Genomic DNA, 12,206 nt, shown 5'->3' with positions numbered 1-12,206 from the left:
AAAAGAAATGAAGAAGATCAAAAGCCAAAAACTGTAATACAATTTCTACAATTTTGTGATGAAGACTTGTTCCCAAATATATACAAGTTAATAAAAATATTATGTATATTACCAGTCACGACATGTACTTCTGAGAGAAGTTTCTCTTCATTAAGAAATCTTAAAACATATCTCAGAAATACTGTATTGGAAGACAGACTAAATGGACTTGCAATGCTTAATATTCATCGAAATGAAATCTTAACACCAGATGATATAATTGAGGAACTTGTAAAAAAAAAACAGGAGATTAAAATTTTAAGTTTAATTATTTTAATAATTATAAGTTAAATAATGTAATTTTTATAACATTATATTACCAAATAAAAATTGACTTAAAATTATAGTACCTACCTATTGTTATAAACTTTTCTGTATATGTGCTGTGAGTGTGTGTATAACTATTGACTATTACTATTGTAACTACTAACTATATTATAGTTATTAACAGTAATATGTTGGTAATGAATTAAACTTTAACTATAATTAGAGAACAAATAAAATAAAAATTTTGGACCCCCCCCATAAAAAAATCCTGGGTACGCCTCTGGGTACCTATGTAAAAAATAATTATGATAGGTTGTAAAATTCACTTTTTATAATAGTATGATATTTGCTTTACAAATTTGTGACAACATATTTTATATCTGATTAGATCGCGTTTTATATTATATTATATCAAACATGGTAAGACACTGGTTTATCTTTATTAAATTAAACTTACATTGAAGAGTAAAGATAATAAAATTAGCAACATTTTTTAAACAAAAATTAATTTTTATAGGTAATTTATTTGACTGAAATCATTTTATTGACAATTGTTTTATTTTATTATTTTTTCACTCAGTTGTAGGTAATAATGTTTATCAAAAAATTATATTTTTGGTTACAATCATATTTAATTTAATTTAAAAATTGTTAAGTTCAGTTGTTATAATTATATATTTTAAAGAAAACTGTAGATGCTGGCCGAAAAGTGACAGTGGCCAAAAAGGGAACGGTAAGTTTTGGCCAAAAAGGGACAGTGGCCGAAAAGGGAAGGGTACATTTTGGCCGAAAATGGTTACGCCCCGCTTAGGGTGTGACGGATTTAGGCCATATGAGAGTGCTAGTGGTATAATAAGCATTAAGCATTGTTTCTTTAAACATGAATTTAAAACATTTGTGTTAAACGTTTTCGGTTTTGTTCATTGTTTAAAACAAATAAAGCATATGTTTAAGACAATGTAAAATCTAAGTGAATAATGTGTTTATTTTTGGTTTATTATTATTTATTAATAATAATAGATATCCTTAGAAAAAAGTTAAAGTATTAAATAATCATATCTATTACCATCCTTCGTTTTAATTTATTTTTTAATTTTAATGAATAAATTACTTATAAAATAAGTTAATATACTATACATAATAATATAATGTCCACATAAAACATTCATTCAGAAAATATTTAAAATACATTTCAAATATAGGTACTTTTAAGATTTAAAATAAGTTTTAAATAAATAGTGAAAGTGTGAAACATATTATACTAGTACACGACATATTGGCAAGACTAAGCAAGTTAACAATTTTTTTTAAGTTAAGTTATTTTAAAATAATAAAGTTAAGTTAAAAGTTACTTGTAATTTTTTTTCGTTAACTAGTTAAGTTAAGAGTCAACTTTGAAAAAATAGTAACTGAACTTAGTGTAAAGTTAAAATTTGCTAATTTGCAAAAAAAAAAATTCAGACACATAATATGGTTCATCAGATAGTTTTTCTTTATGCTCAAGAAAATTACTGGGGAAATTTAAAATGTTACATCAAAATAAAAACCCATTCAAAAATTTTCATTATTCTACGGACGAAAATTAACTTAATTTAGATACTTTTTAAATAAAATTAACTTGAATTTAACACGTAAATCTTGAAAAAAAAGTAACTTATTATGTTAAAAGTTAGTTTGAAAAAAAAGTAACGGTTTAGTAAACTTAATTAAAATTAAATTAACGTTTTAACTTAATTTTAATTTTTAACTCATTAATGCTCATTCTTGCATATTGGCATATAAGTAAATAACATATTCAATTAAAATTAAGTTATTTTAAATATAGTATAATATACTGTTTAGAACTCAAACAATTTATTTTGCTTAAAACATCGTTTTAATCAGAAAAAACAATTTAAAACAAAACATATTAAAATGTATACTGTTTTTTTTTCTTAAAAATTAAAAAAATACACCAACTCTGAAATCTTAATGCATAAGGGCTATGATAACTGATGATATTCGTTGATAATATAGTACCTTTAACTGTTTAAGTGTATACAATAACAAGTCAACAATTGGTATTTATTAGGATTGTGATTAGTGAGAAGGGAAAAGATGCGAATTCAAAAATAGGTTATGTCTTATGACTTTATATAATATGTGAGAAGATGTCTTATCGTTACTATTACGTTATATGGAAATAAACACAAATATTTGAAACATAATATATTACACTATATATATAACACTATAGTGTTTCTATTTTGTCACAGAACTTGAAATCAAAGACGTTCTTGGCATGCCGGTAAACTACGTATGAATATAATTACTAATTAGTGACAAAAATTCATTACACAGAGCCATCACTCCAGTACTAATTCTGGCTCAAATTTGCGCTCTTTTACCAGTTCAAGGTATTCGAGGTTAAAACACTAGTTATTTAGTGTAAGTAAACCCGTGTACCTAAATACTTACCTAACTATTCAATATAAATTGCTCGATTTCCGTTTTGTATATCGCTATTTTTTTTTCCGATTTGGATTTCGGTTTCGGATATCAGTATATTTATTTTTTCTGATTTCGTTTTTGGTTTTGAGTACCGGTTTTGAATTTTTCCGAATTCGATTTCGGTTTTGAATACTGGTATTGGTTTTTTTCGATTTTGTTTTTGGTTTCAGTATCCAATTCGGTTTTTAACGGTTTTAACCGGTATTAAAATTAAAATCGGTATCAAATATTGATATCAAGCCCTGTCCCAAACACATATGTAGTTAATTATTTATTGAGATAGTGCAATGTAAATAATTCTAATATTATCACTTATGAAGATTGAAGACTAAGAATATTTTTAAGAGGAGTAGAGTAGGTATGTTTCACACGCATGCCCCTGTATCTTACTAGGTAACGCATAACAGCATAATTTTTACGTTAAGTAGAATCCGTTTTACTCAGATATTTTAGATTCTCAGTGGAACGATTAATGTATTGATTTTACAATGATGTGTATTTTTTTATTTTTTATTTAAAAAAAATTTTTTTTTGTGTCTGTCATCACCTTTTAGGACAGTAAAAGTGCTTGGATTTCCTTCAACAGTATCTTTTCTGATAGAAAAGTGCATCTAGTTGGTACTTTGGGGGGTCAAAAGTAAAAATTTCCCAGTAGTTTTCAAAAGCGACGTGAAAAACAAATGAAAAATTAAGGAAAAACGGGACATTTTACACAAAATCTACTTTGGTTTTTGGTGTAACTTTAAAACAAACGACCATAGATACATACAGTTTTCACTGGTCGTTTATATTAGCATTTTCTATACACCATAATATTTTCCAAATATTTTGATTTGTTTTGAACTGTTTAGGGACATTTTCAGTTTCCAATTTTCATAGTTTTCTTTTCTATGAATGTCAATTAAACTTTATTTGTTGAGTAAAAATACTTGAAAATTTAAAACAAGGCTCCTACTATATTGTTACAATGACATTTGAAAAATATTAAAAATCCTTAGTCACAGTTTTTTTTTATTAGCATTTAATGTTCAAAAATTGACAAAATATGGAAAAATCACAAAATTAGCAAATTATTTTGAGTTAAGAATTTGTAGAAATTTTTCTTTTTAAATCTAAGATTTTAAAATGTAATACAACATTCCTTATAAGATTATCTACCTTTATCAAAAAAAAAAAATTACTATAAGAAAGTCAAATTAAATTTTTATAAGCGTTTGAAATTAAAATTTTACAACATTGGATATTCACTCGATTTCTCATGTAGCGATTTTCTTATTTTGTTGTAACACAAAAAAAAAATAACTGTAGATACATAAAAATAGTTAGAAGATATGTATAATATATTGACAAAAAATAATAATACGAATCAACAAAGGTGTCCGTAACCAATAGCAAGCAATATACAATATAGGTACTATTATTATTTTAATCCGCAACTTAACTTGTTGTTTTTGGCCATGTCGCCAGGTGTGCACTTAAGAAGCCATAAATCCGGAACCACTTATCGCATAGCGTACAAACTTCACAAAAACTATCTACATATTAATCTTAATATGCCCTAAAATTTTTATCGAAATCTGTGTGGTGGATCTTGAGTTATAAAATGTATTCAAAATGTACACTTATTTTTATATATATAGATAAAAATAAACAAATAAATAAATGTCATTGTGAAATTGTCAATGTTTTGGCTGTTTATTATTATATTCTGTTGCCATGCAAATTGTGCATGTTATTTATCATATGATTGTTTAAACAGTTTAATTTCCGATAAATTGTCATTTGACTTTCTTGTGTTATTGTGTAAAGCTGACTATTTTCCACGTAATAATGGATTGTCAACAAAATACCACAACTGCGACTTCAGGATCGTACGGCGAAGCTAGTGAAGCAGGAGAAAATGATATACATTCAGAAGTGCTCCCCCATCCAAACAACCAATTGGAAATTCGGAAAAACATTGTTGAGGCTGATGAAGAATCACGAAATGCGTTCAAGTTAACGACAGACCAGTTGGAGTTTTTAGGAATGGTGGCTAATAGTGTACAATCTGCGGCTATGCGCAGAAAGTCGAACGTGGTACCAAGACAAATGAACGTGACGGAATCTTATAAGACAGACAGGATGTTGAATGTTAGAGACGCTGAAAGACTACAACAGTTATCCACGGACTGTGTGCAGACAGCAGATATTGTAATGGCGGAAAGACGACCAGTTCTGCAAGTAGCAAAGAGACGTAATCATCGAGCGAAGTTTTCTGCAACACTCGGGTTGTCAGAAGTACTGTCAAAACCTTTACGTGCGGTGGCCGTGAGCATATCACTGAGCTACGTCGTGTCTGTGCATTTTCCTCGACGTATCATTATAGATTTAATCGGAGAAAGGCATTTTGGAAACGTTGCGATCACTGATCGTAGTGCGACAGAAGTTTCCGGAAGTCGATTACTGCAGAAAATCGACCGGACTTACGTCAGCTGCAGTCCACAGGCTGTGTGCAGATGACAGATATTGTAACGACGGAAATCCAACCTGCACTCTCGCCTGCATTAATTATCCACGGAAAACCGATGACGATATTGTGAAAGATGAAAATGTTGACCGGCCAGAAGCAGCAAAAGCTGTTCGACGACGTAGGCTGATTCTATCGACTTTAGGGAGAAGACTCCTTAATGTCGGTAGAATTTTGTGTTGCTGGTGCGCTAGCGCTCATACGGCTAGCTATATGAGCTAGCCTGCCTCTTCGAGATAACGAGATATTAATTTTGACTGAAGGAAAATGTTCGTTTATCATAATTATTATATTTATCCTGTGGTCCCCTATGTTTATCCTGTGAATTATCCTTTGTTTTTTATAATATATTGTATTATTTATCAAGGTGATGACGTGTCATAATTATTATTTAAAAGATATGTTAAATATTTTGTTATTAACTGGATACATTTTGTTCCATATTGTATATGGTTATTGTTATTGTATATTGTACATTGTTAATAAAAATTGGTTATTTACAAATCACTTGTTAATTCAATTGACTGGTAGGGATATAAAAAAAAAAAATAATAACGCGTTGATTCTGGAATAATGTAATTTATAAAAATGCAGATCTGCCGTATTGAAAATATGCTGCAGTATTTTATCAAATTTTGAAAAAGTTTAGAATGTAAACAGGTAATATCGTGGTCTTTATTTTTGACTTGAAAACCATAGTTATTTCAGAACGCGGACACTTTGTACTATTATACTATACATAAAGCATAAAATTATATTGTAAATATAAGCATTGATTATACATAGTATAATATGTATTATACTATGTATAATCAATGATATAAGTTATATACCTAAGTAATAAATATATCAAAATGTAAAAATTAAAAATTAAATAAAAGGTCATTTCAAAATGTTTTAAAATATAGTTTATTAACAATAGTCAAAACAATCAACATTTTTTTATTAACTGGTTAGATAACAGCCAAATATATTTTGGTACTATAATATATTTATAAATTAATTTAGGAACTTGATGACCTAAAAATCTTGAAATTGTCAAAATAATTAAACATGAAGATATATTTGTTATATATTGTTGTATTGTATTATTATCAAAAGTTATGTTTAAGACGTGTACAATATAAATATGTCAAAATGAAAAATAAAAATTAGTATCGATAGGTAATAACCCACGATTTCCTTCTATTTCGAATATATAATATACTTAGATTTGCCTAATATCTAATATCAGTGGCGTAGTACACGGCATATTGGCATACCTATAAGTAAATTACATATTAAATTAAAATTACGTTATTTTAAATATAGGTACGGTTTAAAACCCAAACAATTTATTTTGTTTATAACATTGTTTTAATCAGAAAAAAATACTTAAAAACAAAAAATACAGTTTTTTTGTCTTAAAAATGAAAAAATATACCAACTCTGAAATCTTAATCCATAAGGGCTATGATTACTGATGATGTTCATTGACAATACAGTACCTTCTACTGTTTTAAAGTGTATACAATTAATTGTTATTGTCAACAATTGGCATTTATTAAGATAGGGGGAAGGTGCAAAATCGCGAACAAATATATGACCTTATGTAATATGTGAAAGGATGTCTTATCGTAACTATTATTTTATGGACATAAACACAAATATTTAAAACATAATAGTGTTTCTATATTGTCACAGAACTTGAAATACAAGACGATCTTGGCATGCCGGTAAACTACGTAAGAATTAAAGCCTTGGAAGACGATATACGGATGAATATAATTAGCGACAAAAATTCACTTCACAGAGCCATCACTCCAGTACTAATTCTTGCACAAATGTGCGCTCTTTTACCAGTTCAAGGTATTCGAGGGAAAAACACTAGTTATTTAGTGTGAGTAAACCCGTGTAGATTTACCTAATTATTCAATTTGAATTAAACTGCCCGGTGATTTAATAAACATGCTCACCCCCATTATTCCTTTATTAGATATCTCCGGCATCAGCTTAAAATCATTTTTTGTAGGCAAATATTATATAAATATGCAATGATTTACATATTGTTGAATTCAAATGAATACATATATCACAGTGACGTACACCCGAAACCTAATAAGTTATTAATTACTAGCTGATCCCGTACACTTCGCTTCCCGGTAACCAATAGTTATTATTATATAATAGCTTCACAACCCATGGCAACAGTTATAAACAAAAATTTCAATCGGAAATCTCAAAATTCCTGTTTGAGCACCTCCCGGGGTTGATCCTCTCCCTTTTTAAATTAGCCTATCTTCTGCTCAGAGGTATAATCTATATCTACGTATATAAAAATATCTGATCCCGTTCACTTCGTTGTCCATTCAAATTGCCAACTCTATATGAATAACATCAAGGCTGGGCAAGTTAACGATTTTTTTTAACTTGTTAAGTTAAGTTATTTTAAAATAATTAAGTTAAGTTAAATTAAAAGTTACTCGTATTTTTTTCGTTAACTCGTTAAATTAAAAGTTAACTTTGAAAAAAAAGTAACTTAAATTAGTGTAAAGTTAAAATTTGCTAATTTGCAAAAAATAATTCCAGTCATATTATATGGTTTATTAGATAGTTTTTCTTTACGTCCAAGAAAATTACTGGGTACATTTAAAATGATACATCAAAGTAAAAACACATTATAAAATTTGCGTTATTCTTCGGACGAAAATTAACTTAATTTAGATATTTTTGGAATAAAATTAACTTTAAGTTAACACGTTAATCTTGAAAAAAAGTAACTTATTAAGTTAAAAGTTAATTTGAAAAAAAAGTAACAAGTTAATTAACTTAATTAAAATTAACTTAACGTTTTAACTTAATTTTAATTTTTAACTCGTTAATACCCAGCCTTGAATAATATGTTTTACATATCACCATGGCAACCATTTATATACAAAACATTCCATCGAAAATTTCAAAATAATATATAATTGGTTGCCATGGTAATATGGAGACACACGGACGGAAATCTCAAAATAATATATAAATGGTTGCCATGGTAATATGGACACACACACCCACATTAATTTATATATATATAAATTAGTAAAAACAAAGCAACTTCCCTGTTTTTTTTTTAGCTATTAAACAATTTTTAAATTTTTCATTATATTATCTCAAACATTTTATGTTTTTTTTTTTAGATTCAATTGGTACAGTTGGCCAGTTATTTATGTCTTCATTGTAATTGCTGCGTCCCTCCTAATTCTTTCATTTTCACTCATCAAAATATATATGACTGGACTGACGTATTACAGCACGGGTAATGATTATGTTTCCGCAAAAAAAAAATCAGTTTATCGAATTTAAACTAATTAATATTTAATTACATATATATGTTCTATTTTAAAATAGTAACTTAATTAAAATTCTTTTTAACCGGTAACCAACTTTCAATATTTATCGACCACCACTTATCATACTGTTATAATGACCTAAATTTTGGGTTATGTGAGCCATGCGGTTCAGATGGTGAATATACTGTACCTATAGTGTGCTGCAAATTGTATTCTAAAAATTATTTAAATTTCAGATTGGTGGTAAAAGGGCACCTTAAAAATGTTTGTATACTATACTTACGCCTAAATACTTAAGCAGTTAAACCTAATGAATTTTTTGTTCGAAATTAGATTTTTATGTGTCCTACAACTTTATATATTTTTTTCACTTTACATTGTGGTGATTTACATTGTACATTAAATATTATTTATTTCATAGGAGAAATAATGTTTTTCGGAAGTTCACTGGTAATTTACATTCTATTTATTCATTTGGCAAGGGAATGGCCAAAAGTTATGGAAAAATGGGAACTAATGGAACGTGAAATGAGACAATTTGGTTACCCTTCCAAAACGGCTTTTAAATTCAAGATCCTTACAAGTATCATAATGGTGCTTGCTATAAGTACGTGAAACATTAAAATAATATTTGTAAAAAGTAAAATTCAATCAGTTACTAATAAAATTAATATGTTTGAATAGGTAGTAGAAAAAAATTTATAATTATATGGTGTCATATCCTGTATTAAGCTAATTATTGTGAAAAAAATATGTTATAACTTGATAGTAGATAGAGGTAGTATTTAATAATCAATAACCATCAAGTTTGATCATATTTTAATCAATAAAAAAGTGTATGTTTAAATTTCATAAACAATGTAAAGAAAAGTTTAATTCAACTTTTTCAACTACTATGTAGTATTTACAATTTTGAAAATTTTGTTAATGTTATGTTACGCACTTTTTAATAGAATTCATGTAATTATTATTAAATTACGTATAAATACTATTGTATTAGTATAATAGATAATACATTTTAAAATAAAGATTAAATAATAAAAAAAATATATATTTATTGGTTAGTATTCGGAAATCATTGGATTGAGAATGTTTATGAAATGTAATTATAGGTTCTCTGGTTATGTATAATACAACTACTTAAATATTATGTTATCTTTTTTAAAATAATATTTTGTCTACAAGTTGATTCTACTAAGTATGCTCATCCCACTTATATCCTTAAATAATGTGAATTTATTTTGATTTTGATTTTCGAATTTTAAAGTTATTTAAATCAACCAAAACCACATTTATATATTAGGTATACTTAAATTTTTTTTAAAAACTACTTATGAGTGTTTTGAGGAAGTATAAACTTCAATTTTTAAATGAGAACTCCCACTTTATGACTTATGTGATACATTGTTGATGAGGGGTTTCTTTTAAAAATGTTGTTATACATCGAAATTCAAACAAGTAGTTCCTGTCGTCCTGAGTTATTACATTATAGGTTATAATGATGATTGTTCTTAATAACGATTTTACATAAAATAAACAATATAATTTATAATATTTAATTGAATGGGTACATACATATTATACTCTATCAATAAAAAAATGTATCTCTTAAACCATGCGGTGTTTGGACAAATTTGTTCACCTAAATTGGGTGATCATATGTTACAATTTTTACATATTTATATACGAACAATAAAATAATAAATAATAATAAAACATTTTTAATTTGGTTTTTCAGTCAGGTGGCAATTGTGAATTTTATAGTGGCAGAAATTGGGTATTTTTCAGTGTTTTATTTTTAACAAATTTCACTATTTTTATTAATTAATATTTATTACTATAATTTTCAAATCATCGAACCTCCCTCCATATTACATACCCTATTATCATAGATTATTATCTTCAGTAATTACTCAAAGTTTGATTACTTTTTCGAGTTTTCATTTATATATTGGTATTTAAAAATTGATTAAAACCATTTTTTCGACAATTTATAATAAAAAATGGGAAAATAAATTTTCAAAGGATTAAGAATACTTTTTAAATGGTATAAAAATCTAATTATTTGAAAATAAAATCCTTAATTTATAGACTAAAAAATTCCAAAAATTATAATTTTAATAAATTTATTATAATATGAGGAAAAATAATGAAGTTGAGCCATAATATGATGAAAATCACACGGTAACAATTATGCAGAATTTTATGTTTTTTATAAATTTAATTTTACAGTTGAACATTCTGCTTCCGTTTTAACTGGAATAATGAAAGCAATTCCTTGTTCGACGGGTGGACTTGATATCTTTCGAGCTTACTTCTCCATGTCTTTTCGACAAGTCTTTGCATTGATTGATTATTCACTCGTGATCGCTATACCTTTGGGATTTTTAAATCTTATGCTTGCTTGTGCTTGGAATTATATGGATTTATTTATAATCATACTAGCATGTGCGTTGTCTGATAAATTTAAGCAGCTCAATCAAAAACTAGCCAGTATCAAAGGAAAGGTTAGTGATAATTTATTATCTAAATTTATATAAGTATATATAAATAAATAATTAATTAATTAACTATTAAATTATATCGAAGATCAAATTAATGTATAATATTTTTTTTCAAACACATATATAGATTAATTATTTATTATATGAATAATTTTGTATATTCATAACATAGACCAAAAATAGTTAACATGAAGTGATCGGTTAGTGGTTACGAAAATATTGTACGTGGTTACTATGGTTATCACGCAAAATGTAGGCACGCCTAGATGACCTCACAAATACGTCTGGATTGGTGCGGATTTAGATTTGAAAAGGGGGGCTAGATGAAATAATCCTTAATTATCGCAACCACTCCTAAATTTAAATAAGCAATGTAATATAATATGTTTTTAGTATGGTATTGCGTCTCTTGGAACCTATCGATTCCGCCAATGTAGCATATTGAGTCCACCCGAATCGACTCCATCAGTTCAGGTAGTCTAAAAATAACCTATCGATTCCAACACCTATAGGTACCAACTTTTGCCGCAACCTGGTACCCGTTGCTGTCAACATATTTCTGGTATAATAATAATAATAATATGTCTACAAAATAATTCAACAATTCATCTAAATATTCAAAAAAACTAATGGAACATAATGACCATTTATATTTACATAGATTGTAAAATGTTCATAAAAAAACATAGGACATGAAGAAATTGTCCACCAAAAATTATCGTATTAGACGAGCTTAGAGCCTTCAGATTACTATCTATAGAAAAACACATCATATTGTTCACCAAATCTGTATGTATTAAAAATGACTCTCTTTCAACAGTTCTTATCTCACGATTATGCATAGCTTCAATCACTCAACAAGATTTTTTGGAAGTGAATGTGTGTGTTTTCTACGTTCTTGATGTATACATTGTTTAATATTGTCAACATATTCATTTTAAATTTGAGGATTTTTAAGTATTTCAAAATTTATAATTTTTGATGGACTTTCTGTGAAATCAATAAGTTTTCTTTTTAGTTGGTTTGAAAATAGTTTTTTTTAACACGTTAATTGAAAAATATATCATATTTTAAAATTTC

At 27.1% G+C, this 12,206-nt stretch overlaps 1 protein-coding gene across 1 annotated transcript in view; it reads left to right on the top strand.

Moving 5' to 3' along the window:
* LOC100162516 (gustatory receptor for sugar taste 64f-like) overlaps positions 1-12,206 on the top strand; it is a 21,724-nt gene that overhangs the window by 2,579 nt on the left and 6,939 nt on the right. Inside the window, exons 2-5 of the mRNA XM_001942752.5 lie at positions 6,989-7,184; positions 8,470-8,588; positions 9,044-9,229; positions 10,855-11,129. Of these exons, the coding sequence (XP_001942787.2) occupies positions 6,989-7,184; positions 8,470-8,588; positions 9,044-9,229; positions 10,855-11,129 (776 nt within the window). The remainder of the gene's footprint in view (positions 1-6,988; positions 7,185-8,469; positions 8,589-9,043; positions 9,230-10,854; positions 11,130-12,206) is intronic.

Source organism: Acyrthosiphon pisum, chromosome A1 (genome assembly GCF_005508785.2).
Source record: "Acyrthosiphon pisum isolate AL4f chromosome A1, pea_aphid_22Mar2018_4r6ur, whole genome shotgun sequence".
Lineage (NCBI taxonomy): Eukaryota > Metazoa > Arthropoda > Insecta > Hemiptera > Aphididae > Acyrthosiphon > Acyrthosiphon pisum.
The sequence above is the reverse complement of the archived record's forward strand: the minus strand, read 5'-3'. Positions and strand labels throughout refer to the sequence as shown.